This window comes from Mizuhopecten yessoensis, unplaced genomic scaffold (assembly GCF_002113885.1).
Source record: "Mizuhopecten yessoensis strain PY_sf001 unplaced genomic scaffold, ASM211388v2 scaffold11131, whole genome shotgun sequence".
In the NCBI taxonomy this organism is placed as follows: domain Eukaryota; kingdom Metazoa; phylum Mollusca; class Bivalvia; order Pectinida; family Pectinidae; genus Mizuhopecten; species Mizuhopecten yessoensis.
The window spans coordinates 977,314-994,073 of record NW_018408895.1 but is presented as its reverse complement, the minus strand read 5'-3'; the positions used below and the strand labels follow the sequence as shown (position 1 = coordinate 994,073).

At 40.4% G+C, this 16,760-nt stretch overlaps 1 protein-coding gene across 1 annotated transcript in view; it reads right to left on the bottom strand.

The window, feature by feature from the left end:
* Positions 1 to 205: 205 nt before the first annotated feature.
* Positions 206 to 16,760, bottom strand: part of LOC110466346 (tRNA (adenine(58)-N(1))-methyltransferase non-catalytic subunit TRM6-like) — an 18,271-nt gene continuing 1,716 nt past the window's right edge. The window contains exons 2-12 of the mRNA XM_021522788.1: positions 15,841 to 15,980; positions 15,479 to 15,576; positions 13,083 to 13,174; positions 11,879 to 11,962; positions 11,515 to 11,639; positions 6,633 to 6,678; positions 5,871 to 6,300; positions 4,594 to 4,679; positions 2,575 to 2,677; positions 1,673 to 1,759; positions 206 to 1,185 (exon numbers count right to left, since the gene is read on the bottom strand). Of these exons, the coding sequence (XP_021378463.1) occupies positions 1,087 to 1,185; positions 1,673 to 1,759; positions 2,575 to 2,677; positions 4,594 to 4,679; positions 5,871 to 6,300; positions 6,633 to 6,678; positions 11,515 to 11,639; positions 11,879 to 11,962; positions 13,083 to 13,174; positions 15,479 to 15,576; positions 15,841 to 15,980 (1,390 nt within the window). The 3' untranslated portion in view covers positions 206 to 1,086. The remainder of the gene's footprint in view (positions 1,186 to 1,672; positions 1,760 to 2,574; positions 2,678 to 4,593; positions 4,680 to 5,870; positions 6,301 to 6,632; positions 6,679 to 11,514; positions 11,640 to 11,878; positions 11,963 to 13,082; positions 13,175 to 15,478; positions 15,577 to 15,840; positions 15,981 to 16,760) is intronic.

The following is a 16,760-nucleotide window of genomic DNA, read 5'->3' as shown; positions in this document are numbered from 1 at the left end:
GTCATCCCTCAACATTAGAGTGAAGGTCATCACTCAACACCAGAGTGAAGGTCATCAACTAATCCAAAAGTTAAGGTCCTCTCTCAACATTTCTCATGCTCCCTGTCCGGAACCAAATCCTAATTCTGTCACCAGTTTGTGTTTAGAGAAAATTTTCTTATTACAATACAAAACAAAGAGACAGACAGATAATTAACAATTAGTCCAGATATAATGAAAAAGCAAAACTGTGAAATTCTTTTTATTGACATTGGTACAAATTGATTTTTCATCAAAATCATAATTCAATACATAACCACGAATTCATTTGACACAACTTTTAATCAATAAAAGCTAAACTCTCACTGGTATCATTTATTTAATCACTACTACATTGTGCAATTTATATTTTCAAGTTTATACACAATGACCCAATTATAAATTAAAACAAGCTCAGGAATACTTATTCAGAAACACTTAACAAAGAGATCTATTTTTGTTACTGCTCTCTATGTAAATTTAAATCCTAATATGAGTCGTTTTATTAAAGTAGATTACTGTCTATGAAAAGTTCAATTTCTAAAAACAATCATTAGGTTGTGAGCAATTTTCTTTGGGACATCAAATTAATTAGATTCTTGTTTCTGTAGTATCTTCCTATAGATAATGTCCGTTGTAAAGCATTAATAAACTATGTCACAGTGTGGGTAATATTTTGGGCAAGCTGCCTTCAATCTCCATAGGACAACAAAATCACCAAACCATTAAATCAATATCGCATTGCATTTCAGCAATCCGGTAAATCAATGGATCTAAGTAGCAAAGTGGTCCACAACAACAGTAGCCACTGATTGGCATGGTAGTCCACAAGGACATTAGCCACCGAGTGGCTTGGTAGTCCACAAGGACATTAGCCACTGAGTGGCTTGGTAGTCCACAAGGACATTAGCCACTGAGTGGCATTGTAGTCCACAAGGACATTAGCCACTGTATGGCGTGGTGATTATCTACAGCTGTGTTTGGTTAATTAAAAGTCAACCCCGCAGATGTGTGATCATCATTTTGGGGTTTATGCGTGGTCATCATTTCGGGGTTTATGCGTGGTCATCATTTTGGAGTATCAGATTTAGCTACAGTTGTGGCGGTCAGTAGATAACCTCCCCCTCCACTCATAGAGATCACTGGATGGGTCCTCATCTCCATCACCTGAAAAATAACAATTCATGGTGGTGAGAAACTTCTGTTGCTTAATGGAACAGGTTCATATCACAATACAAGAATACAACAAGGATACATCCCACCCGAAACAGTTAATATGCAGAAGTTATCCCCCTTGAATGACCTTTCATGATTTAAGAATCATCAAGGTGGTGTCAATGTCTGTATTCTGACAGATTGTCATCACTCAACTCATGCACCCCTACATATTTAACTGGACTTGACCAGTCTTTGATTTGGTATGGTTCAAATGTGACTTTAGGGGAGAATGGGTTGATGGAACAAATCCAAAGTAGTGTTCCTTATAGACGGGTTTCTGAATTACGAATTCTTTGTGAAGGAGGTATATATCATTGCAATGTAGCATTTAGATCATCAAGTGTATATCATATGTCAAACTACCTTCTATAACAAAACTTTTAAGGTAAATTACTGTAACATCTGTACTCTCTAGCTAGTCTTTATGTATGCCTACCTGGTACTCTCTCAGCCAGGCCTCCGAGACACGGTAGTTGACCATCCCCCCATCCTTCCTCAGGTACTCATAGCAGTCCAGGATAGGCTGAAATTCAAGTACATGTACTATATAAAATAAAAGTAATCATAGGTAGTCAGGGTCCTACATATATGTCAACCAAATGTTATCGAAGGTCTAGTTTCACATGACCACAGTTTCTCTACTTAAAACCTGTATGCATAACTTTATGACTTTTTCACTACTTAAAACCTGTATGCATAACTTGTCCTTTTCACTACTTCAAACCTGTATGCATAACTTGACTTTGAGTGTTATGAAAACATGCACACCTCAAATTTGTGAAGTTCTTCTATGTTCATTGAGCTGTGTGAAATATTTCAAGTCTTTAAGTCCTGAACATCAACAGTAGTGTGTGATTGACCCTACTACACACATTTTAACAGTCAATGCTAATCATCAGTATTCCTAACAAATGATGTTATTTCATCATTTTTATCATAACTTATCGTATCAATTTTAAAAACTTTCACCAAGTTTTTTCAAAATATTCTCCTATAGTGTCTAATCTAGTTACACACGATCCCCATTGCAAACTCAGGAGATCTTACAGAAAAAGATGTCACCACAATAACAACTACATGGGGTATGATGTATTAAAACTTTGTGACATTGCATTTTCTGTACAGTGAAAGATCAAATAAAAGGCATGGCCTGATCAATATTACTAACCAACAAAACAAACCTGTTACCCACCAGAGGATCACATGATCTGTTTAACCAATAACTCAGGATTGAGGAACCCTTAGTAGTTGTGGAAGGATTATTGGTTTACAAATGTTTCAAAACTGCAGAGGAAAGTAAAGGTGCGACGTGAAAAGGAAAGCAATATATGTACTTACCTCTTTATACTGTCCAAACACGACAATGGGGCGAGAGGGAGCCACATACTTCAGTAAGGCCAGCACAATAGGTGTTGGGTGGAACTTACATGCCACGATCAAACTGAAAACCAAGCACAGATAATGTACTAGGTACATCAGGTGTGTACAGATAATGTACAGGTAATGTACAATGTCAAGTAATCTAAAATGTCAGGTAATGTACAGGTAATGTACAAGTAGGTGTTGGGTTGAACTTACATGCCACAAACAAACTGAAAACCAAGCACAGATAATGGACTAGGTACATCAGAGGTGTGTACAGGTAATCTTAAATGTCAAGTAATGTAAAATGTCAGGTAATGTACAATGGCAGGTATTGTAAAATGTCAGGTAATGTAAAATGTCGGGTAATGTAAATGTCGGGTAATGTACAATGACAGGTAATGTAAAATGTCAGGTAATGTACAGGTAATGTACAAGTAGGTGTTGGGTTGAACTTACATGCCACGATCAAACCGAAAACCAAGCACAGATAATGTACTAGGTACATCAGGTGTGTACAGGTAATGTACAGGAAATGTACAGGTAATCTAAAATGTCAAGTAATGTAAAATGTCAGGTAATGTACAATGGCAGGGATTGTAAAATGTCAGGTAATGTAAAATGTCGGGTAATGTAAAATGTCGGGGAATGTACAATGACAGGTAATGTAAAATGTCAGGGAATGTACAGGTAATGTACAAGTAGGTGTTGGGTGGAACTTACATACCACGATCAAACTGAAAACCAAGCACAGATAATGTACTAGGTACATCAGAGGTGTGTACAGGTAATGTACAGGTAATGTACAGGTAATCTAAAATGTCAAGTGGAACTTACATACCACTAATGTACAATGGCAGGTAATGTAAAATGTCAGGTAATGTAAAATGTCAGGTAATGTACAATGACTGGTAATGTACAATGCCAGGTAATGTACAGGTAATGTCAAATATTGTAAAATGTCAGGCATTGTAAAATGTCAGGTAATGTACATATAATGTCAGGTAATGTACAGGTAATGTACAATGTCAGGTAAATGTATAGATAATTTACAAAGTCGGGTAATGTACAAGTTATGTAAATTGTCAGGTAATGTACGGGTAATGAACAATGTCAGGTAATGTAAAATGTCGGGTAATGTACAATGTCAGTAATGTACAATATCAGGTAATGTACAATGTCAGGTAATGTAAAATATCAGGTAATATACAGATAATGTACAATATCAGGTAATATACAAATAATGTACAATGTCAGTTAATGTAAAATATCAGGCTATGTACAATATCAGGTAATATACAGATAATGTACAATGTCAGGTAATGTAAAATATCAGGTAATGTACAATGTCAGTAATGTACAATGTCAATAATGTACAATGTCAATAATGTACAATGTCAGGTAATGTACAATGTCAGGTAATGTACAGGTAATGTACAGGTATATAAATGTAATATAGAGGTAACAAGGCATCACAAGTGATACAAATCCCCTAGCATTCACACTTTGTGACATATATAAAAGGAAACGAAGTCACTAGTTCAATGACAAAAAAAAATCTGATAATAGAAACAGTGACCTTGACCTTCAACATAGAAATCCAAAACAAAAACTTGTTCAAGGAATTGCCATAAGAAAGACTTGTATGAAATTTTATTAAATTCCATTGAGGAATGAAGTCGATAGAGAGATGACAAAGTTTTTATAAAAAATAGTAATAGTGACCTTGACCTTTAACCAAGTTACCTGAAACACAAACTTGTTCAAGGTATTGTCATACTAAATACTAGTATCAAGTTTCATGAGATTCTGTTGAGGAATGAAGTCGGTAGAGCGATGACAAAGTTTTTCTAAAAATAGTAACAGTAAGGAGATCGCAATAGGTTACTTGAGACTTTGTCTCAGGTGACCTAAAAACTGCAGGTAAATTCACACATTTCAGTTCTGTTAATTTACACATATTTTAGCAAAGTCTAATTAGATCGGAGTTATTACCAGTCAATGTTTTTCTCGAGTATTACATCTCTGGCTTCTTGTATCTTCTGCTCCCGTAGCTGTCGATTTGTCTCTCTATCTATGCCCTGAAATGAATACCAACAGCAATTAAATGTAAATCAACAAATTAGTTGCAGTACAGGAGATAACTAGCTCTCATATCGACCAGTTGGTGGTTCCTGTTCCAAACATAATGACCAACAGTTAGTCCATTCCCTACACTTGTACAAACCTATCCTACTTTAGCACCATAAAATCGACATGTGACCTTTCATCAGTATAAATGAACATAGCTTTCTAACATCTTAAAACATAATGTATAACCTTTCATTAGAAGAAAGCATAGAATAAGTAGACAATTAATGTAATAGCTGTTACTTTTATACACTACTAAGATGGCACCACTTCTAAAATGAAACTTTGCAGAAATGGTTCCTATATATCTGAAGTGGAAAATCATTTAAAATCAAGATTCTATTGCCAAACCTATTCTCATACCCTAAACTGATGAAATATTTACAAAAGTAGCTGATAATGAAAAAATCATTCAGTTGAGCTATTTTAAGTTGAAGATTGTGCCAATGAAGATCTTCATACAACAAAACGTGTCAATGAAGATCTTCATACAACAAAACGTGTCAATGAATGTCTTTATACAACAAAACGTGTCAATGAATGACTTTATACATCAAAACGTGTCAATGAATGTCTTTATACAACAAAACGTGTCAATGAATGTCTTTACACAACAAAACGTGTCAATGAATGTCTTTATACAACAAAATGTGTCGATGACTATCTTTATAAAACAACAACAAAGTAACACAATATCAAGGAACAATACTAATTCCTAACCTCCTTATCAGAGTTAAGGGGTGACAAAGCAGAGTTTTTGATACTGATGCAGAATGTATTATATGTATTAAAATAATATTGACCTTGAGCTTTGACATTCAAACCTGAAAAGCAATCCTCAGCGAGCATTTTTGACATTAAAGGAAGCAGTGTATGAAGTTAGAGTTATTTGTCTTCAAGACCTTAAGCTATTGTGCGGAAAACAAAATTTCTATTTATAGTAACAATGACCTTGGCCTTTGATCTTTGGACCTCGAAAGCCAACCCATAGAAACACTTCTCAATATGAGACACTGTATTAATTTCGAGTAGATTCAGGAAACTAAATCCCAAGATATTGAGTAGAAATGGAAGTGGTATGGATGGACAAGTGCCATTACAATATCATTCCCCTTTGATAATTAACAGGGGTATAATAATACCTTTCTCTTCCTTTGTTCCATATCAGTTTTGACTGGTTTATCCTCTTCCTCAATCTCCATATTCTCCGAGCATCCCGGGATTTCCTGAGAATTGATGTCATCTGCACCATCCTCTGTATTTTCCACGTTTGATGTAGTTTCCTGAGATGGTGTTGACATATCTACAGATTTTGCTGTGTCACCTTGTGCGCTTGTGTCCTCACCTGTTTCTTGAGATGGTGTTGATACGTCTTCCAACTTTTCTGTGAAGCTTTGTGAGCTTATCTCCCCTGGTGATTTCTCTACACAAGCTGCACCATTGCTACTTTTTGTTCCACTAGAAATGTCTGGTTTTGTTTGATCACTCTCAATACTATTGACACGATCTAGAGGATAACTGTACAAATTGTTCAGAATTTCTGCAGGGAAGTCAAACGAGTCCATTGCAGGTCTGTTGGCAGCAATTGCAAAAACAATTCGTAGATATTATATTAAATTTGTTAAAAAAAACAAAAAAAAACATTTAATCTTATTTTACGAGTATCGGGTACCAGGAGGAATAACCTTATGAAGAGATGGTAATGGTGAGTTAATCTAAATTCAGATTTCAATTTAAATCACTGATCAAATCAAATTGATGTTTGTTGAGCAACTTAATAATAAGACATATTTCTGATATTGGAATAATTTTAGTTTGCAAAAATGCTTTATACTAAGGTAAAACAAGCTTGTTTAATATGGTCACTCATATTTCCTACAGTCTATATTAACAGCAGTAGTTACCTGACTGGTGTAATTCCCTGGTGGAAGTGAATAACTTTTCCAAAACCTGAAACACATATCATCTTAGAAGTTTATTTCAAATTTAAAAGCAGTCGGTCACAAAAGCCATGACTGCTTTTGATACAGGCTGAGCTGGCCACTGTATCTAGCCTACTAATGTAACTAGAACACTGACAGGTCAGTAAGGGCCCCATCTTGTGGCAATGTATCCCCCATAATCATCAAGAAGCAATCTGCCCATATAGCTTAGCTTGACGTCTGATATTTGGACTTCAAAAAGAATCGCAAGGAAGCAAAATATACATTTTACATGTACTATGATGTGAGTCTTGTTTCCTTCCACCTCCATATTTGCTGGGCTAACAGAAATGTAAATACCGGTACAATACTAATTTGTTAGCTTTGATTTGTTTTATTTCACCTTATATACCTCCTCCATCAAGAGCCAGGGTCAAAGTCAGAGATCCACTTTGTCTTTGACCTTTGGACCCAAATGACCTTGACCATTAACCCAGTGACCCTGAACTTTGGTCAGTTGACTTATTCTTTAATTCCGACCAACTTTGCTTCTTGATATCATAACAAAATGTTCATCAGTGAAAAATACAAAACTTGACCTTGACCCTTTGGACCCCGTAACCTGAACCTAAGGTCAGTTGACTCTGTGTTAAGTTCTGAACTATATTGCTTCATAATATCATAAAAAAATATTCATCAGGGAAAAGGTTCAAAGTTTAACCTTGACCTTTGACCCAATGACCTTGACCTTTGGTCAGTTGACTCCTTGTTTAATTCTGATCAATTTTGCTTCATCATGTCATAACAAAATGTTCATCAGTGAAAAGATGCAAATTTGACCTTGACCTTTGAATCTAATTACCTTGACCTTTGACCTCGACTTTTTACCTCAGTGTGTCTCTTTGTTTAATTCCGAATAACTTTGCTTCATAATGTCATAGCGAAATGTTCACCAGTGAAAAGCTACAAAATTTGACCTTGAAGCCTGACCCGATGACCTTGACCGTTTGTCAGTTGACTCCTTGTTTTATTCTGATCAACTTTGCTTCATAATGTTATAACAAAATGTTCATCAGTGAAAAGATGTAAAATTTGACCTTGACCTTTGAACCTAATGACCTTGACTTTTAACCTCAATGTGTGTTTTTGTGAACTGAACATCTTGACTAAGTTTCATGTACATCGGTCTATAAATACCAAAGTTATCAGCCAGGAACAGAATTTGTGGACGGACGGACAGACATACAGACAGACAGACAGAGTGATTACTATAGGACACCCGTATCTCCGATACGGGGCCCTAATGAGAAACACATAGCAAGAGTATATTTAAAATTTTCTTTTTACATAAACCAACACGCATCCTACAATCCATTAATCATTTATTACCACTTCTAGTATTTATACCAAAGTTCCTCCATGCTGACCCCCCCCCCTACCACTGACCCGTACAGGTGTCCACCACAGACATAACTCCACTAGTACCACTACTTACCCCCTAGTCTCTCCATGACCACCCCAGCTACTAGCCCCATACATGTGTCCGCAACAGTCAATATTTACCCCCTAGTCTCTCCATGACTATCCCCACCACTAACCCCATACATGTATCCACCACAGTCCATACTTACCCCTTAGTCTCTCCATGACCACCCTAACTACTAGCCCCATAAATGTGTCCACAACAGTCAATATTTACAGCCTAGTCTCTCCATGACTGCCCGCACCACTAGCACCATACACATGTCCACCACAGTCCATACTTACCCCCTAGTCTCTCCTTGACTGCCCCCACTACTAACCCCATACACGGGTCCACCACAGTCCATACTTATGCTCTAGTCACTCCATGACTGCCCCCACCATTAGCCCCGTACACGTGTCCACCACAGTCCATACTTACCCCCTAGTCTCTCCATGACTGCCCCCACTACTAACCCCCTACACGTTTCTACCACAGTCCACACTTACCCCCTAGTCTCTCCATGACTCCCCCCACCACTAGCCCCATACACGTGTCCACCTCCATGACTGCCCCCACTACTAACCCCATAATGTGTCCACCGCAGTCCATACTTACACCCTAGTCTCTCCATGACTGCCCCCACCACAAGCCCCATACACGTGTCCACCACATTCCACACTTACCCCCTAGTCTCTCCATGACTGCCCCCCCCACTAGCCCCATACACGTGTCCACCACAGTCCATCCTTACCCCCTAGTCTCTCCATGACTGCCCCCACTACTAACCCCATACACGTTTCTACCACAGTCCACACTTACCCCCTAGTCTCTCCATGACTGCCCCCACTACTAACCCCATAATGTGCCCACCGCATCCATACTTACACCCTAGTCTCTCCATGACTGCCCCCACTAAGAACCCCATACATGTGTCCACCACAGTCCATACTTACCCCCTAGTCTCTCCATGACTGCCCCAACCACTAGCCCCATACACGTGTCCACCACAGTCCATACTTACCCCCTAGTCTCTCCATGACTGCCCCCACCACTAGCCCCATACATGTGTCCACCACAGTCCATACTTACCCCCTAGTCTCTCCATGACTGCCCCCACCACTAGCCCCATACACGTGTCCACCACAGTCCATACTTACCCCCTAGTCTCTCCATGACTGCCCCCACCACTAGCCCCATACACGTGTCCACCACAGTCCATACTTACCCCCTAGTCTCTCCATGACTGCCCCCACCACTAGCCCCATACACGTGTCCACCACAGTCCATACTTACCCCCTAGTCTCTCCATGACTGCCCCCACCACTAGCCCCATACACGTGTCCACCACAGTCCATACTTACCCCCTAGTCTCTCCATGACTGCCCCCACCACTAGCCCCATACACGTGTCCACCACAGTCCATACTTACCCCCTAGTCTCTCCATGACTGCCCCCACCACTAGCCCCATACACGTGTCCACCACAGTCCATACTTACCCCCTAGTCTCTCCATGACTGCCCCCACCACTAGCCCCATACACGTGTCCACCACAGTCCATACTTACCCCCTAGTCTCTCCATGACTGCCCCCACCACTAGCCCCATACACGTGTCCACCACAGTCCATACTTACCCCCTAGTCTCTCCATGACTGCCCCCACCACTAGCCCCATACACGTGTCCACCACAGTCCATACTTACCCCCTAGTCTCTCCATGACTGCCCCCACCACTAGCCCCATACACGTGTCCACCACAGTCCATACTTACCCCCTAGTCTCTCCATGACTGCCCCCACCACTAGCCCCATACACGTGTCCACCACAGTCCATACTTACCCCCTAGTCTCTCCATGACTGCCCCCACCACTAGCCCCATACACGTGTCCACCACAGTCCATACTTACCCCCTAGTCTCTCCATGACTGCCCCCACCACTAGCCCCATACACGTGTCCACCACAGTCCATACTTACCCCCTAGTCTCTCCATGACTGCCCCCACCACTAGCCCCATACACGTGTCCACCACAGTCCATACTTACCCCCTAGTCTCTCCATGACTGCCCCCACCACTAGCCCCATACACGTGTCCACCACAGTCCATACTTACCCCCTAGTCTCTCCATGACTGCCCCCACCACTAGCCCCATACACGTGTCCACCACAGTCCATACTTACCCCCTAGTCTCTCCATGACTGCCCCCACCACTAGCCCCATACACGTGTCCACCACAGTCCATACTTACCCCCTAGTCTCTCCATGACTGCCCCCACCACTAGCCCCATACACGTGTCCACCACAGTCCATACTTACCCCCTAGTCTCTCCATGACTGCCCCCACCACTAGCCCCATACACGTGTCCACCACAGTCCATACTTACCCCCTAGTCTCTCCATGACTGCCCCCACCACTAGCCCCATACACGTGTCCACCACAGTCCATACTTACCCCCTAGTCTCTCCATGACTGCCCCCACCACTAGCCCCATACACGTGTCCACCACAGTCCATACTTACCCCCTAGTCTCTCCATGACTGCCCCCACCACTAGCCCCATACACGTGTCCACCACAGTCCATACTTACCCCCTAGTCTCTCCATGACTGCCCCCACCACTAGCCCCATACACGTGTCCACCACAGTCCATACTTACCCCCTAGTCTCTCCATGACTGCCCCCACCACTAGCCCCATACACGTGTCCACCACAGTCCATACTTACCCCCTAGTCTCTCCATGACTGCCCCCACCACTAGCCCCATACACGTGTCCACCACAGTCCATACTTACCCCCTAGTCTCTCCATGACTGCCCCCACCACTAGCCCCATACACGTGTCCACCACAGTCCATACTTACCCCCTAGTCTCTCCATGACTGCCCCCACCACTAGCCCCATACACGTGTCCACCACAGTCCATACTTACCCCCTAGTCTCTCCATGACTGCCCCCACCACTAGCCCCATACACGTGTCCACCACAGTCCATACTTACCCCCTAGTCTCTCCATGACTGCCCCCACCACTAGCCCCATACACGTGTCCACCACAGTCCATACTTACCCCCTAGTCTCTCCATGACTGCCCCCACCACTAGCCCCATACACGTGTCCACCACAGTCCATACTTACCCCCTAGTCTCTCCATGACTGCCCCCACCACTAGCCCCATACACGTGTCCACCACAGTCCATACTTACCCCCTAGTCTCTCCATGACTGCCCCCACCACTAGCCCCATACACGTGTCCACCACAGTCCATACTTACCCCCTAGTCTCTCCATGACTGCCCTACCACGCGCCCCATACACGTGTCCACCACAGTCCATACTTACCCCCTAGTCTCTCCATGACTGCCCTACCACGCGCCCCATACACGTGTCCACCACAGTCCATACTTACCCCCTAGTCTCTCCATGACTGCCCCCACCACTAGCCCCATACATGTGTCCACTACAGCCACAGTGGAGTGTGCCCGTACATTGCCTCTGCTGAGGATTTGGGCCAGGCTGTCCACTCGCATGAAGCTGTAACAGGTAAAACAACATACATCAACCAATGATATAAAAGTAACTTCCACACAAATTTGTGGACTGAAAATAGTTTTCTGAATGTGATCAAGTCAATCTTAATATATACAAATGTATATATAATGTATGTTATTTTCTGGTGTTAGAGGGAAGTTTATCTTACTACAGATCTAGCTGATGTTTCATTACTTACTTATCATATTCTAGATCTATTTGATATTTTCTTACTTACTTACCATATTCTAGAAGGGTTCTTGGTGTGATGCATCTCACATAGTAATCTGGCTGATGGCTTAAGAATTGTAAACTCAAGAAGATGTCTAGAAAAATAAATTTGAAATCATAACAATATTGATTTATAAATAACTAACTCTGAATTAGACTGATACATGATACACAAGATGTCTGCTACAGACACAGTCACCAGACAGTGCAGACATCCCATCACTGTCAGTTGTACTAGTGTGGTCAGGTGGCACACACAAGATGTCTGACACAGACACCAGACAGTGCAGACATCCCATCACTGTCAGTTGTACTAGTGTGGTCAGGTGGCACACTCGCCTTTCACTCAAACCACAAATGTTTGATTTCCCAATTGGATAAGATCATCTGCAGCTGCCCATTCATTTGTTTTTTCTCAAAGTACTCCAGGTTTCTTTCCATAAGGGCCAACAACATTAAATAATTTAAATAGTGATGCATACACATACGACTAGTAACCATTTGGATTATTTTGGGCCACTTATATGCAAAGAAAAGACTGGTGATCAAGGGCTTTTTTAATTGATTCCTATAAGTATCAGTAGAGATGGTGAAGTAATCTGAAACTATTTATACATGAGGGGACGAGTTTATGATCCCCAAAAAATGCAACACCAATGGCTGATCAAGGACTCGTGTCAGTCAAATAATTCTAATGCAGCTTATACCATTATTTTGCCTCGATATAGCCTCAGTATATGGATGGCTATAGGAAGATATCATTATCCTTAAAACAATTTTGTAGTAGTGTTCCTGCCTGTTATGACTGTCATTTTATAGTCCTGGGCCCATATTCATAAAATTGTTCTCACGCTCAAGCATGGGTGTCGTGCTCGAACCAGCTTTCTTCTAACTTGATTAAATCATGTCAAACAATTAAAAATTCAAGTGTAAACAGTCTTCAGCTTTAAGTATCTCCAAAATTCTTCTTAATCATTGACAAAATATTCATTTTGTCTTCACTTATTACCTGAACAAGAACTTGGACTTGAGCACAGAATCTGAGTCTGAGCATGAGAGCAATTTCATGAATACTGACCCTGCTTTAAAACTTTTGACAGCATCAACAATAAGTTGATACTCTCCCATAAAATATTACAAAGAAGTGTGGATATTGTAAACTAAATTAATAAAGGCATTTGGGCCTTATAAAAGTGGTTGTGATTGTCTACTTACTTAATTTTCTTTTTCTTGATCCACTTGGCTTGTGCAAATACTGTCTTTGATTGAAATGTTGAACTGTTCTCTATAAGCTGATCAATAATTTCCTGAGTAGTACAAATAAAAAACGCTTCACTATGTGCATGTTTAAATAGTCAACTAATAAAAGTATAATCTATAACAGGCCTAAACTCACAGGAAGCTTGGAACTGTTTTGTTGATAACCTATCAAATATTTGAAAGAAACATGTACCAGAGAACAAGCAATTCCGAGGTAACTCTAAGAGACCACTCGACCATTGAATCAATCCACAGCAAACATAAAAAATGGAAAAAATACCTCCATTGTAAGACTGCTGAAAACTTCAACCAATTCAAGCAAGCAAGAAACGAGTCAACAGCTGTCATCAGGCGACCAAACTATGTACACGAACACAAACTGACTGATGAGAATAAAACCAATCCAAAGAAATTCTGGAAGTACGTGAAATCAAAAAGGAAAACAAAATCAACCATAACAGGCTTGAAATAACTAATAGTGAACATACACAATCTGACAAAGAAGTTTTTGTTGAAGACGTGACGGGAGAACTCCCAAATGTTACTATGAAAACACCAAACACAACACTGAACAGGATTGAAATAACTGAAGAGCTTGTACAAAAAGCAATATAAAAGGTCAATCCCAACAAAAGCCCTGGGCCCGACGGTCTACATCCAAAACAATACGTTGAGGCAGTATCAGAAATTAAAAAAACATTATCACAACTGTTTAAAAAACCTCTCCAAGAAGGAAAATTACCTAATGCCTGGAAGGAGGCCTGTAACACCTATCCATAAAAGTGGCTCAAAAAAGAAACCTAACAATTATCATCCAATTAGTCTTAACTGCAGTGGCCAGCAAAATTCTACAATGAATCATCAGGGATAAACCACTCGAAACAAACAGCTTCCTTACAAACTGCCAACACAGCTTTAGACCCGTTAGATCATGTACAACCCAACTACTAGAATCATGGTAGGGCTAGACAAAGGGGAGACAACTGATGTAGTGTACCTAGACTACAGCAAAGTCTTTGACAAAGTGTCTCATAGAAGGCTACTTCATGAACTTTCAAGTTTCAGTGTGGAAGGCGAAACCCTCGACTGGATAGAAGACTTTTTGAAGAACCTCAAACAAAAAGTAGTAGTGAATGGTTCAGAGTCAGGTTCACTAAACGTCACAAGCGGGGTCCCACAGGGGAGTGTGTCAGGACCGATACTCTTCCTAATATATATATCAACGACTTCCCAGATAACATTTCCAGTACTACAAAACTTTTCGCAGATGATTCAAAAATCTACAGAACAATTAACAGCAGAGAGGATACAGGTCATCTCCAGTCAGACCTTCACTCAATCTGTGATTGGAGCTGCCACATGGCCCATGAAACTAAACATGGACAAATGCAAATATCTCAAAATTGGACATTCACCAGTACACTATCAAGCAGGATGATCAGATACATAATATATGTACAGTAGACAGTGAAAAAGACCTCGGAGTTATTGTAGACAGCAAGGCAAAATTTGAAAATCACATATCAACCTCTGTAGCAAAAGCCAACAGGAACCTAGGTCTCATCTTTGGAACTTTTACATTTATTGACAAAAATATGTTTTTAACACTGTACAAATCTCTCGTCGGCCCACACCTTGAATATGCAAGTGTTGTTTGGTCACCATATTTGCTAAAAGACATCAAACTACTGGAAAATGTACAAAGGAGGGCAACTCGTTTAATTCCCTGTCTAGCAAACAAACCCTACTCAGAGAGACTGCGCCATCTAGGATTACCTACTTTAGAGTACAGAAGACATCGAGCTGACCTGATCCAAACATACAAGATCCTAGAGGGAAATAGACATTGTAGATCTCAGCAAAATGTTCACTAAAACCCAGGATTCCAGAACAAGACGGAACAACGAAAAGCTGTTTAAAAAGAGAACCAACAGACAAGTAAGCAGTAACAGCAACAGGGTTGTGGAGTCCTGGAATAGTCTGTCAAACCATGTGGTAAATGCCCCTAGCGTAAATAGTTTTAAACAGAGACTCAACAAGTGCTGGCCTGATCAATGCCTCCTGCTATTAGCAAGATCCTGTTAGACCATTTAATATCTTTACTCACCTTTTAACTGTAAGATTAATGGATTTAAATTCCTTTATATCAATATGCACCGGAAGTCAAGTATTAGTATAGGAACATTAAAATGTGCCGCAAGAAACTACCTGAAGCTTTCCATTGGTGTCGACTACTATATCAACTATATCAACTAAACTGGAAAAATACATATGCCAGAAAGAGTCTTACCATTGAAAACAAGTAATTGTTAATACCATATCTTTTATCTTTTACTTTGAGGAATAATTACCTTTCCTTTGATCCCATCCTTCTTCATCTTCTCTATGTCATCCCGTGTCAGTTTTTGATTACTATCTTGGTCGAGAAGATCTCTGTTGTCTTTACCACCTAAAACATTTGTGTTATTTTTATCAAATACTAGTAGCCATTTCTCTTCAGCTGTCCAGCTATCCCTATAGCTACTGACCAACAAGTAATGAGAGCAGTGTAGCTAAGTTTTGCCTAAAATGCCTTCTGATATTTATTAAATAAATCCTTCATTTCTGAATCTGTATATATATATATATTAAATAATGAATTTCAATTATCATAATGTTCATTTTTTTTTATAGAAACACTTGTATTAGACATTTTTCCCGTGCTTATTTTTACCTTCAGCCAACGCTTCCTTTTCTGGCAGTATTGATTTCTCCACTTTTATCATCTTTCCATTTTTCACCTCAAATGTAGTGCCATAGGGGTGCCCAATCGTACCATCCAAGGTAAACTTTGCTTTCTCCAACCATACTTGCCTAAAATACAAGATTTGCACATTACCAGTTCCGCTTCATATACTTAATTTCAAATGTCAAGATTTTCATTTAAGAATATTGCTTACAACGTGGTCCTACAGCAATGTTTAAACCACTTACACTTTACAGGTCGGGGAAAACCACCAACTTACGTATAATACGCAACTAAAAATAGCCAAAATCACTTTAAGCTTAACTTTTTCAAATTGTTTGTCCAAGTCGCATTTATTTAGTCATGAAACATCATACAAATGCAAAAATTAACTTTATTTGCATGTGGGAATATACCAAAACTAGATGCAATACTTCCGGTAGAGTTACATCAAGTTTCTAAGGGTACATTCGCGTATCCGGTTGAAACGGTTAACCTATAAAGAAAACGACAGGTACAGATCTGAACCGAGGCTGACCTCAGGAAAATTCGGCACGTGTAGATGTAATTCAGTGGACGCGTGAGAGAAGGGCATAAGATTCTTGATACATTGTTTTTTATTCTCCGAAAATGTGCATTTTTAGCTCTGCTTATAGATCGGTCCAAGTGTGTTCGATATTTCATCAATATCGGCAAACAACAATATTGACTTAAGCAGTTGGACAGAATCAATCAGAACTCTCCGGTCTATTTCACGTTTCTACTTTCATTCTCGATTGTTTACATAAAACAGCAAGCAGGGGCGTAACAAACCGGTTATCAATGTGTAAGCCCAATGATGAAGTGTGCTGCCAAAGGCAGCACCCCGAAGTGTGTAGCGCGAGGAGGGGGAGGGTATGGGAGGGGTT